General features: G+C 44.6%; 1 protein-coding gene and 1 pseudogene across 1 annotated transcript in view; one reads left to right on the forward strand and one right to left on the reverse strand.

Moving 5' to 3' along the window:
• Positions 1–19099, reverse strand: part of GPR158 (G protein-coupled receptor 158) — a 136742-nt gene that overhangs the window by 56861 nt on the left and 60782 nt on the right. Inside the window, exon 3 of the mRNA XM_066627615.1 lies at positions 12966–13068. Within this exon, the coding sequence (XP_066483712.1) occupies positions 12966–13068 (103 nt within the window). The remainder of the gene's footprint in view (positions 1–12965; positions 13069–19099) is intronic.
• LOC136655056 (5S ribosomal RNA) lies at positions 159–275 on the forward strand (annotated as a pseudogene).

Genomic DNA, 19099 nt, shown 5'->3' on the forward strand with positions numbered 1-19099 from the left:
GCAAATGGTGGTGGTGGCCGGCTACCTCAGCTGGCAACCTTCTGCAGAGCAGTTGAACCACTGCAAGACAAGCCTAAGGAGAGGGGAGACAAAATTCTCAAGGCCCAGCCTTCCGTGGGGTCTGGGCCATGACAAAACAAATAATACAGTACAAAACAACCAGCAACTGTTACCCTGCACATGCCCGATCTCGTCTGATCTTGGAAGCTAAGCAGGGTCAGGCCTGGTTAGTACTTGGATGGGAGACCGCCTGGGAATACCGAGTGCTGTAGGCTTATACCATAGTCTTTCGAGACTGAAGGCTGCCAAACATCAGTACAAAACAAATCTGATACAAAATAAATTTGGGTGCCTCAGTCGTGCCCTCTCTATGGCTGCATCTCCACTACAGCGTTAATCCACTTTCAGTGTATTTCCATTCCCCCAATTCATTCTGGAGACTGTAGTTGGTTAAGGATAGCTCTATCAGCTCCCAGATTCCTTAACAAACTACAGCCCCCCAAGAATGCACTAGTCTCCAAACTATGGGCTTGGACCCACTGGTGGGTTGCACCCTTTTTTTTTGGGGGGGGGGGTGAGTCGCAAAGGGCTGGGTGGAGCCTCCAGTGTAAACACAGCTAATGGCAAGGTCAGATAACTAACTGCCTCAAGCCCTGAAGCTATTCAAAAATCAGATAGCTACTTAATTGCTCAGCCAATTGTTCTGGGATTTGCAAAGAGCTGAGCTCCTGCAGTTTGCAAGCATGTGTAAATATAGGAAGATAAATATGTCTTAGTTGATGCCCCTAATAAAGAATTTTAAAAAAAAACAGATTTTTTTTTTTCCTGGTGAGAAATGTGGGAAAGGAAGGAGATCATTCATTAAAGTTAATTAGGGATGCTTCATTATGAGAAACATATTTTTCTTAATAACTAAGAATATTATTACTTGTAAGGAAATAAACATATTATTTCTTTCTAGATATCCTTTTTTAAGTCCCGTAAACCTAGGTGGGTCCCAATAAGAGTGTCATGTTAAAAAGTGAGTCCCGATACTAAAAAGTTTGGGAACCACTGCATTAGGGGAACTGAAGTGAATTGCAAGTGGATTAAAACTGTAGTGGAAATGCAGCCCCAGGTCTTCTTCGTAAGCCACAACATGTATTGGTACAATTCCAACATGGGAAAGCGAAATTTATACCTTCAGACAAGAAGGTCCTCTCACACAGGCTGTATGAGAAAGTACAGTCTTTCAGACAACCTAGATCAGGGGTGGGCAAACATTTTGGGAGGAGGGCCACATCATCTCTCTGACACTGTGTCGGGGGCTGGGAAAAACTAATTTACATTCAAATTTGAATAAATGTACATAAATGAATACAGTAGATATGGAACATATGAATGAATGAATTTTACTGAGCTTATTTATAATACACATGAGAACTATAGTACAGGCATATAGAACCACATGAGCAGTGGCTTCGCTAGGGGGGTGCTGGCCGCACCAGGTGACGCGCACTGGGAGTGACACACTAAAAGCATGGTGGTTAGGAGTAATACCATCATGTTATATATAGTTGGATGCAGAATTTCCAGAAGAATGCAATGCAACAGACCGGAGTGAAATATCTCCTTTCTATCAAAAGTTATGACCAAAAAACCAGAGAACAAAAAATGAATGGCGACCTATGGAAAGTGAAACTGAGCCGTATCGTGCATTTACTCATGATAGGCGAACTTGCCTTAGTCCATCAGAAAGGGCAGGCTGAGAGGAATCCAACAACACCAGAATGGTTCTTATCCAATGAATGCAGCCCCCAAAAACACCTGAGAAGGAAGTCCCTCCCTCCAAGCAGATGAATGTATTGAGCCATATGGAAAGCGAAACTAAGCCTCACAGTTGTGTTTACTCGCGAGTAAGCAAACGTGCCTTGGCTGGTGGTCAGGCCAGGAAAAGGGGAATGTGAAGTCATCAGAATGGTCCTGATCCTATGCACCTGCAGCTAAACAAGTGCTCCAGAAGGCAGCCTCCCCCCCCACACACACACTAAAAAGGATCAAAACAGGCTTCAGCTAATAAGGTGAACTTTTTTGAGACTTGCAAAGCCAGGTGGATCCTGACAGTGATCTGGTTTAAACAGAAGTTCTTAAATTGAACTGGGCACTGGGTAGGGCTGAAAACCTTACTGATTTTGGAGGGGGGGGGGTGTTATTGCAGGCAGGTGACAGAGGAAATTCACTTGGTGGACCAGGACTGGCTTCTGCTTATTTAACTATTTGTTTTACTTTAATTATTTATACTTATTTATTTTAATTTGCCTGATGATGTCACTTCCACCATGACATCACTTCTGGTGGGTCTTGGACAGACTGCCATTATAAAAAGTGGGTCCCAGTGCTAAAAGTTTGAGAGCTGCTGCAATAAGGTATTAGTAAGTTGACACTTGGGGGGAGGTGTGACACCACTAGTGACCAAAATCACAGTTTGGAGGAATAATACCATCATGTTATATATCAATGTGTAATTTCATGCAGAATGTGTCCTATCAAAAGGTACAGCCAAAAAACCAGTGGGGGCAGAGTGATGGTACATCACCATGCCCACCACCTGGGGTGTTGCCCTGCCCACTGCACGGGGGGTGACGTGCTGGCATCCCGCACCAGGTGACGCGAACCCTCGTGACGCCACTGCACATGAGAACTATGAACTGTTTGCCACACACCTTATGCACAGCAAAAACATACAGACCAAGCCAGAAACACATGGAGACATAAATTGTTCAGAGACAATGGGGGGGGGGGGGTTTAAATAATGCTCAGGGAAAAGCAGAAAACACATGGAGACTATAAAAGGGCTTGCTCTAGATTGGCCTGCAGCTTGCATCTGGCAGTCACAACCAACAGTTGCCAGTCAACACGGGCTCCAACAGTCCCCGACGGGCCAGAGGCTCATTGGAGACTAAGGGTTCCCTGTGGGTCAGACTGGGGGTTTACCCAAGGGGTTTGCTCACCCCTAGCCTAGATGAAGGCCAAAATTTGTTAGATGTCATATTATTATTACCAATTTATTATTTCAAATTTTGGAAAGAGGGCCTAATAAGGCATCCAGCCCCTTGCTACCTCTCCGTGGCCATGGGTGCAGTGGGTGTATCATGGGCAGGGAGGGGGGGTGGACCAGGGCATTTCAGAAGAGGAACTGGGGAGAGGAGAGAGCAGGAGAGGTTGGATCCAGCAGCAGTGATGTATGCTGGAGCTTATCCCCTCTATCAAAACCTTCTCCACCCCTTCTGCCTCCTTGGACATATGCCCCCAAAACAGAAGGTGTATAACTCATCACTGCATTTAAGCATATTCAGACATTGCCATAAATAAGTATAAAGGAGAAAACAAGATTGCACCCACCAGTCTTGTCCCTACACACCTTGGGCTTATGTGATGAATGCCCTGCTCTTTCCCTTCTTTTCTGCCTATTCTTCATTATTTTTGGACACTTCTAATCCCACAGAAGTTTCTGTGGCCCAAATTTTAACCAGCTTTCCAGCTCTGACATAGCTGTGCCAATGGGGAATGTGCTGAATCCTGCAGTTGGGAGGCAGTCATGGAGACCTCCTCAAGGTAAGGGAATGTTTGTTTCCTTACCTCGGAGCTGCATTGCCCTTACCTCGCTGCTGGAAAGTTGGTTAGGATTGCTCCCTGTGTTGATTCAGCAGTCTAAAAGCTGCTGGGACATTCAAAAGCCTTATTATTTGTCTTGAAAATGCCATTCCTATACAATCATGTGCTGGGATGTGTATTTGGTCCTTCTCTAAGTCTGGAATAGCCAAGTCTCCTACTGGGATTGGCATGTGCCCACCCCTTGGGCAGGTGAACCTGACTAGTTAAAGGGATGGGATGGAGAGGCCAGATAATTTCCTTTCATCCAGTCAGGTAACCCTATTGTCAATACTAGGTTTCTTAAGTTCAAGCACAGGGATGCTTGGGTGTGTTTTGCCAGGCATGCTGTTGGAATCAGCTGAAGGCACTGAATCACTAAAGACACATCCATCTCCTTTGGGGGTGGCAGACTTTGGACTGAGGCTAAGCAGGGCTCTGCAGTATCTACTCCTGCTATGGAGGACTGGGGGTTGCCGGGAACCTACTGTACATAAAGAAGATCTGCCTGTCTATGCATTGAGGTGATGCACAGAGAGGGACAAGTGGGGCAAGATCAGGACTAAACTTAGCAACGCAGCAATCTCATTCTGTTGAACCCCTTCCTTTTTGGTTTTTTGTTGTCATTCAATAACCCCCACCCTTGCAGCAACACCCAGATCATCACCATTTTTTGTTTGCTGCTGCCCCTGTGATGTCTTACTCCACCTCCTTGGGCACAGACCTCGCTGCCTTGGTACAAGATAGAAGAGGATGCAACTCTCACAGTGCATTATGGGTCAGTTTGGGTATTTGCCCCAGCCATAATACAGTTACCTAATCAAGAATTTGTAGGAATCAAAAGTATGTAGAGCTGAATGGATCCTGCTTTTCCAGTGAAATAATCTCCTCGGTTTTCTTGTTTTTTTTAATGTCTTGGGTAGTTTTTATTTTAATATTTGAAACTCTCATAAGTGAGCCTGCTAGTTCTGTCTCCCTAAGTAGCTACGGAGGTTGTAAACTGTAGTTGCCAGTAAGACAGAGTGCACATGTTAGATGTGAGCTGTGGGGGTGGTACTATGATAAAAGACCAAGTGTTATAATAGTTCTGTGCCGAGATCTTTGTTATACTCATTTAGCATATCCTTGCAGTGATTTGAAATTGCCTTTTGACACTGATTATTTAGTGTTCTGTACTTTAAGCCTCACTTTGGAGCTGGAGCTTTGCAATAGTAGCGTAGCTGAGGGGTCACAGAGGTCACAGGACCCTGGACAGCACTCTTCCAGGGGGCTGCAACGCCATGGCCACCAGGGCAGGGTAACCAGATGTCATAACCGCAAAAGAGGACAAGACACCCCAAAATGTAGGGCTTCCAAGAAAAATGTAGGACATGAAAAAATAAAAAATGAAACCAAAAACACTTGTATATTGATTTCATGTGGTTAATTTAAACACTATATTACACCTTAAATTTAAAACTATATTAAATATAAGATATTATATATAATTTATTAATTACAAGAAGACTAAGTGCTGCCTGCAGGGACTCTCTCAACTGGAAAAGGAGGACATTCTTTTCCAGGACACGAGGCTAAAAAAAAGAGGGCATATCCTGGAAAAATAGGGCATCTGGTCCTGCTCCCTCACTCACCCCCCACACCCCAGAAGGCATCTGGAAGATAATCAGAGGTCCAGGGAGGCCTTAGAACAGTGGTTTTCAACCTTTTTCATCTCATGGCACACTGACAAGGCACTAGAGTTCTCAAGGCACACCATCAGGTTTTTGACAATTGACAAGGCACACTATGCTGTCAAGTGGGGGGCTCACATCCCCCATTGGCCCTAATAATAAATGACCTTTCCCCAAATTCCTGTGGCACACTTGTGGACCACTCACGGCACGCCAGTGGCACAGTGGTTGAAAATGGCTGCCTTAGAAGGTCAATTTCAGTTTTTGGGAAAACAGGAAGTTAAGTTTTAATGCTTTAGAAGGCCTTGTGAAGCCCAGGTAAGATGAGAATGAGAAAGCTATGTGAGAGAAATGGGAGAACAATTTCAGTTTTTTCAGCAAAAGCCTATATGATCTTCTCAGGGGCCAGATGAACTAGAAACTAAAGACAGTTTGTAGATAAGTTGCGCACTGCCCTCCTCAGTTGAAGTATTATACTCTGGGGTCTTCCAGAGAACTGTCAGCAATTCTGAGCTGTTAGCAGAAGACTGCTGTGTGCTGCTCTCTCTTATTTAATGGAGAGTGTACACAATTTCCATTGAATAGATAATGAATTGACATCAAAGCCACAAGGGCGGGCTAACAATTCATATTATTCACGCATGCTGACCAGAGCCTATTAATCCTTTGACACTCATAGAACACACGCTGAATCAGAAACTTTTTTTTGTTCCTTAATTCCATAAAGGCTCGAACCTACTGGGTTCATTTGCTTTCAATGCAATCAAGGCCTACTTAATTAACATTTGTGCAGTGTGATGATGGAAGATTATGTCACGCTTTGTACCAAACAAGATGTGTGCTTAAATATTGTGAAATCATTCTCCTTTGCAGATGTCAGGAAGTCTGGCCTGCATTTTCTCAGTTTAAATCTATTTCTGTATGCTGGAGAACAGTTTCACTAAAGAAGAGCTATGGGGATAGTTGCTTAATGAAGGTTCTGCATATATATTCCATTTGCCTGAAGATAACATCCAAAGGTCACCAGTTTGAGGCCACCGGCACTGTGCGGCCTTGAAGCAGCTGACAAGCCGAGCTATTCCATCTGCTCTGAGCTTGGGAGGATGGAGGCCAGAATGTGCAACCAGATCAAGAAAGAAACATCTGAATGTTGTGGTTTCTTGAAAGACAGAAACCTTCTTTCAAATTGTAAAAATCCCTACGGGGATTTAAATTGCCTGCCTATGCAAACCGCCTTGAATAAAGTAAGGAGAAATCTGAGGACCAAGAAGGGTGGTATAGAAATACCTGTATTATTATTATTATTATTATTATTATTGATGAAGTGTCAACAACAACAGAGTCTGAGCCCACTCAACTTAGCCCACAGCGACAAGAGCTGTGCCTCTTCCTCACTCCAAATTCTGCAGCGGCCTCGTCATTTACTGGGAGGAGCAATGGCAGCAGTGGGACTGTCACCAGAGCCAGATCAGGTGTGTTGGACATGACCACATGCATGAGACCCTTAGCATGGGCCTGACCAGACCTAACCTATGTGGCCGGTCCTGCTTGTGCACTCCAGCCCAGCTTCAGCATGCCTACCTGAATACAACAGTAACAGACTGGAGCAACATCTGAGCCCAACTCGTCAGTGGCCTTCTGTATTTTGCTCCCCAAGCACTTGTCCCTGGGTTCTCACAACTTGTCTTTCATTCTTGGCTCCACCCAGTGGCATAGCTAAGCAGGGGCCAGGGAAGTACACTGAGCCCCAGCAGTGGAGTGGTGGTTTTCCACTGGGGGGGGTGTGTGACAGTAATTACCTGAGATGCATGGCAAATGCCACAAAATCAGCTCTCACACTCACTCTTGTCCCCATGTGGCACCAAATGGAACTGTTTTGGGGGCCAGGACAATGCATGCATGGAGGAGAGGGTGACAGTGCAGACCTGGGGGGCGTCATCACATCACCCAGCCCCAGGCATCTACTCCCCCAGCTATGCTACTGGCTCCACCCCTGTATAGAGGGGTGCTTGTACTTGATCTGACGATCAGCCACTGAGAGCTGTATCTACCTGCTTCCTAGACTTACAGGTGCACTTTTAATGCCACTCTGGGCATGGCAACTCTCTTCAGATCTCAGCCTTGAGTAGAACAATTCTTTTACCTTTCCGCTTGAATCAGTGACCCTGCTGAGCCTTCACTGGTGCTTCAAAAGAATGAATGGCACTATTTTCTAGCTTTTGCATCCAGAACAGAATGGCCAACAGAATTCCATCTGCCCTGCTATCTCAGCAACCCACTTCAACCCCCCTTCCCCAGTTCTGCCTCGACCTACAACTGTGCAGCCTCACAGAAAGTTTTTAAGTGGCAGAAGCATCTGGCCGGCAAAAATCTTGATTATTAACGATGGTGAGCAAGCAAGAACACAGCTTGACTTTCAGATTCCTTGCTGGGTTTGCAGAGCTGGCAGTTAGATAAGCAATCTTTTTAGAACTAATGTGCTGAGGAAATTTCACAGAATATCAGCGGCTGCAAAAGAAAATCTCTCCAGTTCCAGCCTCGCACAATTTGCCTTACAAAGTAGAAAACCAAAAGGGCCTGTTTTAGATAACAGCACTTTGGGCTTCATAACCTATTTTTTTCCTTGAATCTCCAGAAAAACAATATGAAACTGTAATTAAGCAAAACACATTCTGTTATCATAAGTAGCCTCAAAAAACCATGATCTACTAGACCATATTTTGTGTCAAATAAAATAAGACATTTTCTGTCTTATTTTGCCAGTTTTTTCCCACTCTCTCTTCACAGAATTTTCTTGCTTTTAGGAACATTTTACACTCTTATACTTCTGTCCAGATCTATCTCCCTCCTTGTCAGACTTTACCAAAATAGCTATATAAACAGACCAGCAGTTCATGCTGTTCCTTTAACAGCAACAATCACTTCCACCCGCAGTCCCTCATCTTGTGTTCGTTTCAGGGATAGCACCTCTTGGATTTCCAAAGTAACAGATCTTTATTTTTATGCGATGGTGCCGTGGAGGTGACAGGCCACATTTTTATTTTGAACTGGTAGTTTTTCTTTCGGCATTTGACACTCTTCTCCACTCCTATCGGAAGTTGTCTCACCCTTTGGTAAGGCTATCTGAGGCCGACTAAAGTGATCGTCTCAGGCAGCAGCTTGGTGACTCCATCCATACAATTGCGCCCACTGCTCCTCTTCTTCCCTGCATTCCCTGGATGGAGCAGCAGAGGTCATGAACAGGAAAGGAGAGTTGTGGGCTACAATGTCTCAGACATGCTGGTTCCTCACTCTCCTCTCTTCCACATGTCCTCTTCTGCTCCTTTCCCCTCTTCTTTCCCCCCCCCCAGGGTTGTGAGGAGGAGAGGCTGGTCTGGCGCATCATCAGGTAAGCAGAGGAGGCATTCTGGCACATCATCAGGTAAGGGAGGACGAATAGTGTCTCAGGTGCTAGGAGGTCTTGGGTCTATCCTGGATGAGATACACGCAGGGCATCTCAAGAAAATGAACACACACTTTACAGTGTCAAATTTATGATGTAATTCACACATATGCGAAATGTTGGTGAACACAGAAGCCACTGCCTGACCCAGTTAATTAATTTAATTAACTGGGTTAAAAATTAATTAAATAATTTAATTACTGAGTTAACAGATTAGACCAACTGCTCAAAACGTTCCCTGTTGGTATCTATACACCTCTGAAATTGTTGACTAAGGGACCTGCAGACATCCACAAATATCATGTGAGCTAATATGGTTCCACACCATCTTCAATTGCTTCCTATAGATGTTTTAAGTGTTGCAGGTTGTCCGCAATGAAGTATGTATGGTTTAGAGCACATTAAAATGTGGGTACATTTTTTTTAGATACCTTGTATATTCAACTTCGTGCACACAGGCTAATCAAACAACTCATCAATTTCCTATAAAAAAGGTTATCTTTCACACCTGCACCTTGCGATGATTTAAGTTAATTTACATACCCTTTAATTTGCCTGTATATCCAAGTATTATTTGATCAATTTAATCAATAATTCATTTTGAGAGTCTATGAAAAACCATTGCAAATCCAAAGACATGGAATCCTGATATTTCCTATTTTGCTGAGGTATTCCCTGAATAGTTTCTGGATAATTAGCAGACTATCGTTGAAGTCAATGCAAGTTGTATTTTTGCAAGCAACCCACTTTTAACCCTGAACAGTGCACAGTTAGGTAAGTCAACATAAGTTGAATTTAATTCTAAAGTACAGTATAAGCTCATGTGAAAATATTAAAAATGTGAAAATATTAAAAATATCCCATTCTCCAAGGATAGAAAAGGAACAAAAATAAAAGCCACTGAACTATAAGTTGAAGGGGGTCTTCAGACATGGCCAGCCCATAATTAGCAGTTCAAATAATCTGTGGAACTCCTTGCCAAAGGCTGTTGTGATGGCACCTGGCCTAGATGTCTTTAAAAGGAGAATGAACAGCTTTATGGAGAAAAATCCACCATTGCTGTATATTGCAAACTGCACATGTGACAGTAAATTGCACATTGGCCTTGCTGCACAATTAGACTCATATATGTAGCTTGACCCTTAGCTTGCTCTCCACTGAAATGCTGGTGCTATCATGGGGTAGACTCCATATTCTGAGATTTTTCATAGCAAATGTTAAACTCTTTCCTCGTTGACTATGAAGGTGCCACAATGTCACCTCTCCCTGTGTTGTAAAGGTACTCTAAGGGCGCAATCCAAAGGGTGCCTTTTTCCGGCCCAAATCCCTTGGGCTGGCATAGGAGGGCCGCAAACGTGCCAAAAAGCACGTTTGCGCCTCCTTGGGAGGAAGCTGCAACAGCGCATCCAGATGTGCCAATGTGCGGAGGCTGGCAGAAGCCTCTGCGGTGACTTCCTCACCACTGCTTGTGTTGGCACACCCGCGCCAACACAAGTGGCAAAGGTAGGCGTGGGGAGCAGGGAGGAGGTGGGGGGCATTTCTGGGTGGGGGGAGGGTAGGCGATGGGTGGCCCCGGGGGTTGGGGCGTGGGGAGCCAGGTCAGCGCTGGGATCCAGCAGTTATGCCAGATCCCAACCCCATCCCCAGGGAGAACAGAACAGCTTTAAGCCGCTCCGCTCTCCTCAGACTTCTGCTACCTCCAAAGGTGGAGCAGTTCCAAGGAGACCCATTGGGGCAAGCAGCCCTTACCCAGGGGTAAGGGGAAGAGTTTCCCCTTGCCTCTGGCTGAGCCGCTGCTGGCCAGAAACCCGCATTGGATGCAGCGCAAGCCTCCTGGCTTGCCTGCTCCAGCGCGGGTTTGGATTGTGCCCTAACCCTGTTGAGGTGTGCAAAGTTTGTACAGTAAACATGCATGGAGTAGCAGGTTCCGCTCCAACTTACACATACTCCCCAGAAGATCTGCAGGAGCCCACGGGTGCAAAATTGTCTGTGTGGAGGGATCTGCCTATGCAGTCAGGAACGCTTCCTGCAGATGGTGTGAAGAATACAGATAGATTAGGGTAGATGCTGTGTGTGTCCCATGCATGTCCATTGTACGTGCTTTGGACTTTGGGTAATTTTGATACCCCCCTCTCCATGATGCTTGTGAGAAATGCATTCCTTTGAACCAGGCCAGTATTTCAGAATTCTCTAGGTTAATCACAAACTAGGATTTATACAGGACTGAAAGGACAAGGAGATTTCTAGAAGGAAAGACAGGCGTCTGTTACTGCATGCAGAGAAGGAATGTGAACATCGACATCAAGGAGTAGACTATTCTATCCCAAGTCTCATTCATGACAATATCTGTCTCTCGAACTACTACATCCACTTCCAGTAGTTGGCAAGGTTTCCTTCTGAGTCAGGTTCAAGCCTCTTTATGCATATGTTGCCCTATTCTGCTGAATCTCACAGAAAATTCCATAGTCCCAGCGCCATCACTGAGAAGACCCTGTCTCTGGCGCTCACCAGTTTGAAATCTGTTTGTGATAACCAAGAGAGCAGGCCTCTGAAGGCAATGTGAGGGCTCAGACAGGTTCATACAGATGAAAAAACATGTAAAAATATAGGAAAACACCCATTTGTATTGGTTTCCCAATATCAATATAATAATGATAAGTGATTGGCGAATCAAAGAGAAATAGGCACAGTTTTGTGCTAACAGGAAGACCTGAGTAGACCTGGTTAGGATTGTGCCCTAAATGATATTACAGTTTGAGTATCAGTTACCCAAAATGCTGGAACCAGAAGGTATCTTATTTTGGGTTCTTTCAGATTTTGGAATATTTGCATATATATCATGCACAGTGTGAAAGGCGCAGAGGGAAAGGAGCAAGGAGGTTGAGCGATCCTACCAGTGGAGTGAGCCGTCAAAAGTCCACTTCTTTCCCTGCCTACTCCATATGAAACAGGTTGTTATCCCTGCATTGGACAACGGGCGAGTCAGCCTCTTGTGGTACTCCAAGCCAAGGTGAACCCTTTGCTTCACAACCATCTCTCCTGCCAACTGCCCTCTTCTCAGGAAAGGATCCCCTCCTGCCCGCTGCTTCTCCTTCCTGCAGCTTAACCACTTGCTGGGAAGCAGGTCAGGGCAATTACACACCTGTTGCTCTGCTCAGTGGCAGTGTTGCCTTCTAGTGGTCAACAGCAGTATTGCAGTTGAAGCTCAGGGATACCCTAAGTTGCTGGGGGGCTGAATCTACATGAACAGCGGGCAGTGGTGTCATATTGGTGCTCAAAAAGTTTTGGATTTTGGAGCATTGCGGATTTTAGATTAGGGATTAGGGATCCGGATTAGGGATGTTGAACCTGCATATCATGTTGGGGGGGCGGGGGAAATCTCCAGGAATAGTTTCAGTTAGAATTGGCAGTCCCAATGGCATAGCTAGAAGGGGTCCAGGGGTAGCAATTCTAGCAGGCTGCAGGCTGCATAGAGGCAACAATCTGGCCGTCTGCCCACACAATTCCCCCCCCCCCACAATCACCGCTCATGCCTCTTGCAAAAAGTGCCAGGAAAAATGGCACTGTTTGCAAGAGGGGCAATGGAGATTGCCGCTTGCTCCCCTTGGGGTTTGGGGGTGAGTGGGGTGACACAGGAGGAGGCTAGGGTGATGTGGGGATTTTTTTATTTTTCAATTAAAAAAAACAACCATGGGTGTGACATCACTTCCAAATATGATATGGGGGGGGGTGCATCATTTTTAATTTTGCCCAGGCTCCAGGGTGGCTAGCTACAACACTGGACAAGCCTACATGCAGCCAACTGGACCTCCATTTCTTGCTTCTTAAGGGCTACATACTAAGAAAGCCAGCAGTTATTTTATACAATCTTATTATACGAAAGCAGAACATTAAAGACAAACAGCAGCAAAACTCATAAATAGGGAATATAACCAGTTTCTGCTTTAATATTGGTGCCAAAAATTATTCCTACCCAGCAGCAAAGGAATTTTAAAAATTCTTAATATTTATTTACAAATCCAATACACTTTAAAATAGGTATGTTTTACAGGATTCTCCAGAGGATCCCAGATGACACACCACAGGGCTAAAATTCCTTAAGTGATTACATAATCCCAGCATTGCAGGCCATCGGGAATAGACTACATAACCCTGACAAGGATAAAAAGGAATCCTGCATTATTAATGCTCCCTCTCGTTCAAGCTCAAGCAAAGGCACTTACTGTGAAAGCGGTTCACTGAAAATATTTGGGGATGATAGAATCCAGCCTTACAAATGCACTTGTAGGCTCCAAGCACAAATCCAAGACCTTTAATTGGCATACACTGTAAGGAGAGAACACAAGAAGAAAGGAAGAATATGAAAGTGATGCCCACTCTCCTGTATAGAGGCACTGTAGAACTTCATCTTGAGGCTAGTAATATAGTAGGGGGTTTCCTTTACAGAAAGCAAAGAAATTAAGCAGAGCTGAAAGCGTTAATCAATCAAAGCACATCACCGTAGTGTATGGGGCTTCAGTGTTGGAATTGTTTTTCATTGAAATGTCACCATGAGTCACATTGTTCATCCTTGTCGAACTAGGCAAAAATAATAACTAACCCTTCATTTTGGATTTCTTTGCTGAACATTGAGGCACTTCTCAGTTGACAGACAGAGCATCCTCACTGCATGAATACTTTATACAAAAATGGGACGGATTCCCACATCTGCTCCGCATGTAAAAAATACGTGCTTACAGAGTGACCCAAAAAGAAAACTGTTTAGGGTAGGAAAAAAATAGACAACATTATTTTGATTTTCTGCATTAGCTGATCAATCCACAGTTCTTCAATAAGCATTACAGTAGAGTGGAAGTTCACAAATATAAATATGTCACTGTAGGTAGAATGAAGCATCTCTGCATTGAGTTGCTAGGCCAAAGTCTGCTTTCAGTCATAGAGCTAACTGGTGGAGATGTGGGGCAGAACACAGGGGCAGATCTCTGCATCTGCAAAATGTGGAAGGGAGTGAATATCTGTGCTGTATTGTGGACGCAGTCAGACCCATGATTCCCAGCTCATTGACCCACACAGTCACTATTCAAGGCTAGGCTACCTGTGATTTGCCAAGTTCGAAGGGGAAAAACATCTCAGTTGGGAGGAAAATAGGCTTGCAAGTAGATTGGATAGGATGGGTGAAAATACACTTCTGAACAAATCTGGCTCTCCTCTAGTTGCCATTCCGCTTGACTTCTGCAGGGATATCAATTTGCCTCACAATTGTTTTCCCCTTTTTCCCCAAGTCACCTCCTAATCTTTCTCATCACCATCTTGGAGCAAGATGGAGGCACCCCTCCCCACTTGACTCGCTGCTACCAAAGGCCGCCAGGACACAAGGGGAAGGTTCCATTGCTAAGCACCCACCCATCTGCCTTGCCAAGTTTCATTATCCCCACAGCTTCAATAGAACATAACCAACAAATGCCATTTTTAGTTCATTCCTTCCTTGCACCTGCCACCATCATCCCACACCTCATCCTCTTTTTTTCTATTTTTATTTCTACATGTGTCCCGCTGGTATAACAGATCCTGCAAGAGTGTGAATATCATGCTGCTGCCAGGCCATTTAAGGTGGCAGCTGCAAGGTGGCTGCAGCGGCAGATCCCCACTACCGTAGACCCTGGGTGGCACCAGGGCAGGTAGGCAGGGCATTTCATGGGTGTGGGGAGGAGGCAGGGGGAATAAATGGGTGTAGAAGCTGGCAGCATGTCGAGGGTGGGAGGGGGTGGATCCAGTGGCAGCAACGTTAGCTGGATCCTATCCCCCACTTCCAACTCAGCATGCCCCCTGGCTGTCCTTGCAGTTGTGCCAGCAAAATGGCTGGAAGAGATTGCCCCCACCACCACGACCACCACCACCATAGCATGCAGCACGCACTCCATTGGCATGGCTGCATGCTGTAATGTGGCAGGAGATAGGATTGGTCTGTAAGTCTCAAGTCACAGAGACTTCTATTAAATCTGCCATATTGTGTCTGGGTTAAAGATCTGATGTGTCCTTCAACAATACTTAAAAGTGAACGGATAGCTTACAGTTCTTCTAAACCATGAATTCAAATGGTGGGCTCCCACATGGACAAAGGAAAATCCAAAAGGCAGCACACCTGCCTATCCTTTAGATCTCACACCGCAGGGTCATTCACAGAAACTCTGCAGCATACCAACAGGTTATCATTCATATCATTAAGAACGCCCATACAGATTGCAGTGTAGACGGCCTCTTAAAAAGAGCTTTACAAATAACAGGTGACAATTTATCAGTCACATCATCTCCTTGTTTGTCCTTCTGCTTTGAGCAGTCTTCCTAATTGCACATGTGATGCCACAGCTCTGAACTACTTGAAATTCCTCCTTAAAACCCACCTTTTCCATGCATAACTGCTAATCCCAAACAAGCCCAGCTCAAACAAACCAAGGCCTGATGCGCCCCAAATTTTTGCCTTCCTACCTTGCTTAGTGCACACATTCCCTGAAAGCCCCACATCTCAACCTTCTCCTCCAGTGCCCACCTAGGCACTTCTTCAAAGGCATGAAAGAGCATGCTGGAAATGGAAGTCCTGTTTCCAAGAAGCAGCTGGGTGGGCACTGCTGGCTGTGGCAGAGGTGGTGCAACTGAATTGCAGAGACGCCCAGTCTCCTCTTCCAGCCCTGCCGCCACACTTGGCCACTCAAATTAGCAGAGACTGCACAAGAAGAGGATGGGGGCAATAGCAGGGCGAAGAAGCCAGTGGACATGGGCCACTGGAGGCAGTTGGCAGGTGCAGTCTGCCAGTTTACTGCCTCTCCCAGTTTCCCTCTTGAAGAAAGCACTTAACCTGGTCTCAAGAGTGGGCTGGCCCTGATCCCTTCTTTAACAAGGTGTAAGTATGTGTACCCAAAATAATCTCACATCCTTCTCCTGTTTGCTCCAGCATCCATTTCTTTTCCCTTCCTCTGTTGTCTGTGTCTTTATCTAGATTGTAAGTGCTTTGGGGCAGGGACCTACACTGCTGTAAGATGAAAAAGGTTGAAAACAGCTGATCTTCAGTGTACCAAACAGAAAAGAGCTGGTGCATTGTTGCAACATCCATTGGAAAGAAAGAGAGCTGTTAGCTGTCTCTATTATTTAGAAGCTGCCAGGCACAGGCTTGTAAAGTTTGTTGATGGAACTGGGCTTTTCTGACAGTGTTAGAATTAAGAGGGGAACTTGCTTGTATTATTAATTGTAGGCAAAAGTGGCAGGTTCTCTCTCTTAAAGTGTGTACATAATGTACCTTGAACCTTGGTGTGTGACCTGAATGCAGACTTGAGCCAACACGTGCAAGTGTTTGTTGCATTAATCTGAAAGTGACACTAAGGTTCTCAAGCCTCCCCAACTCTGAGCTTCCCAAAACTGCCTTCTTGTTAAAGGAGACACACAAGCTGGCAGCATGTGCAGAGAAACACATGGGTAGATCAGTTAGGTTAACTATAACCAAATCAAACTCAGTTCCAAAGAGAAGAAGCAAATGAATAGTACAATGGCATTTTAGACAGACCTTCCATGCCATACATGTGACACCTAAGGGCATCATGTCTTTGATGCCTTTTATGGGGAGACAGGCAGGGCTAAAATACAATCAAATGATTAAATAAATAAGTAAACAATAAATCTTGTAATCCTTTTGTGTTAAAAAATATTTTAGAATATAAAATATTATCTTGCACTATAAAACTCATATTTTATATGTTATACAGCACAGTCCTATCCATGTCAACTCAAAAGTAAGTCCCATTGTGTTCAGTGAGGCTTACTTCCAGGTAAGTGTGCACTGGATTGGAACAAAGAAAAAAATTTAGCAGAGTTGTTTATGAAGGTATAGATGGCTTTTTAAAAGAAGCACGAGCAACTGCAGGTGGGGAAGAAAAACAACCAGAGGGGAAATAGTGTTCTGTTCCAAAGTGACAATTTGCTTCCTTCCCTAGGATAACCTAGAAACCTAGTTTTTCCTTTTGCAGATGCTGAATAATTTCAGTCCTGCCATAGAGCTTAGGCATTTAAAATTAATGCCTGTTTTCAGTGTCACCACAATAAAAAACAGCCGCAGGGAGATGGAGATGTGCAGGTGTGCAGTTGGCTGGGAGGGGGGAGGGTGCGACAAAAACCGGCTATCTAAACTATCTATTCCTTTGGGAAATTGTTTTAAGAGGACCAGTAGCATGTTTCTTGCTCAACCAAACAAATAAAAATGACAGTCTCTATTCCCATAGCCCTTATGTTAAGGATGTGTATAAATCCTATAAGGATTTATCCTATAAGGATGTGTATAAATAATGTAAAGAGGAAAAAGAAACTCAAGGAGAGAGAGAGAGAGAGAAACTCACATTCTGACATGTCTCACCCAAACTAAAAGGCTTTTGGAATTCATGCAAGACTGACTGGGAAACTCCTTGCTTGGAGTGATGCTCTTCCCCTCCACTTCCCCCAGTCTGGCAGGCAGTGCAAGGAGATGCAGAGTTGTTGCTGGTTCACATGGAGGAAGCAGGAAGTGACAGCAAACGCAGCTAGAAAGGTGGGATGAAGACAACAGGGCTCCTGTCTTTAGCAGCTGTGTAAAATAGGACTTTTTTGGCACTGCAGCTTGTCAATTAGGGGCAAGAACAGATACTTCTGCTGAAATGCTTCTGCCTTTCAGAAGGCGGGAATCAACAAAAAGAATGATTTATTAATTCAATTTCAGCTCAGCTCTGGACTTTGGGGATATCATTAACTCAGATACTACACAGAGACTCCTTTTAAAGAAGGCATCCCTCATAGCAAGAGGGAGAAATCCTACCTGGTCTCACAAGAGCTATGATAAACCCAACCTACCATCCCCTCTAACTACCTATCAAAGAAAAAGAGAGACAATTTTTCTTCTCACCTAGGGCACATCTAGGTTTCTGCCTCACTTCTCCGACTTGAGCATCCTCATTTTTCAGAGACTGTGTGCTGGCTAATGGGAATTCCAATGGCAGTGTGATAAGTTGTACAGTATTCCTTGTTTAGCCTGAAAAGTTCCTTGTTTGGTCCATAGCTAGTCAAATGAAGTCCTTTTCACACAATCCATGCACATAGGCTGAATGCATGTAGACCCTACCTATGCACATTCAATAGCACATCGAAACAGACCCCACACATATATAAACTAGCCACATGGCAGATCCAAATCTCTGGAGAGCCTCCCCCCCAGCAGCTTTATGTAGATTTGCAATAGCAAGGAGGACAAGATGGCAAACTGTGCAACCCCATAAGTGACAATGTTGTTAAGCAGTGGTTCCCCAGCACCACCTTCTGGGACCTCTTCAAGAAACACTGGGATCACCATGAAATGGTGCCTTCAAGCCCCATTCCAGCCAGGTGACCTAGAAGAACATTTTGATTGAGGGCATCAAAAGTTATTGAGAGGTCCTGCAGAACCAACAAGACAGCACTCCCCCATCCAATTTGCATGTGAATGCACTCTACAAAGGCATTTCTGTCACCAAACCAGGCAAGATGTCAAACACCAATGGATTCTAATAATCAGCATCAAGGAATATCTCTACTGACTCTGTGGGCACAATCCTAACCAGGTCTTCTCAGAGATATTCCTTGTTGATGCTGATTATTGAACAAAAGAATCTTACTTCTGAGAAGTCCTATTTTGTTCAATGGGGCTTACTCTCAGGAAAGTGTGGTTAGGATTGTAGCCTCCTGGATTCAAAAGGAAGTTCTTGGTCGCCCTACCCATCAAGTACTACATCCTTTCATTCCAACGCGAGTCATGTATTGATGCATTGCACCCCAATACATATGTGCCACTAAACAGGTAAATTGTAGTAGAGTTCCAGAGTTCCAGGTCATCTCTATAGACAAATCCCTCGGGTTGCAAAACCTGTGGTTGCCTGGCATAAAAATGGATTCAAAATAATGCCAACCTTTCTACATTTAAAATATAGAGATATGTGCAGATTCCAGTAGGTACAGTTCCTGGATGCATCTGTGTTGCATGCAAAGAAAAGCTGCCTACTAATGCAGAACACAACATCACCTGATGGAAGGGTGAAAAGCAGACCAATTTTGGAAGGTTCCTCTCCTTGGAAAGTCTCACCACCGTTTCTGAATTCTGTGCAAAGTGCTGTTCAGGCCTGATCAAATATTAATTACAGCAGTTCCGTTGTACAACAAATGCCATTAGTGCCCAAGAGAAAAGAAGTGTATCAACCACAGAAACAGTGGGGATGTTAATTCAAAATGAAAAGATTCACAGTATATGGCCCTTCAGTTAATCTCCCTCATGATTCCCTTTTAAGGCAGTGGCATCACTAAGGGGGTGCGA

The sequence above is a fragment of the Tiliqua scincoides genome, chromosome 5 (assembly GCF_035046505.1).
Source record: "Tiliqua scincoides isolate rTilSci1 chromosome 5, rTilSci1.hap2, whole genome shotgun sequence".
Lineage (NCBI taxonomy): Eukaryota > Metazoa > Chordata > Lepidosauria > Squamata > Scincidae > Tiliqua > Tiliqua scincoides.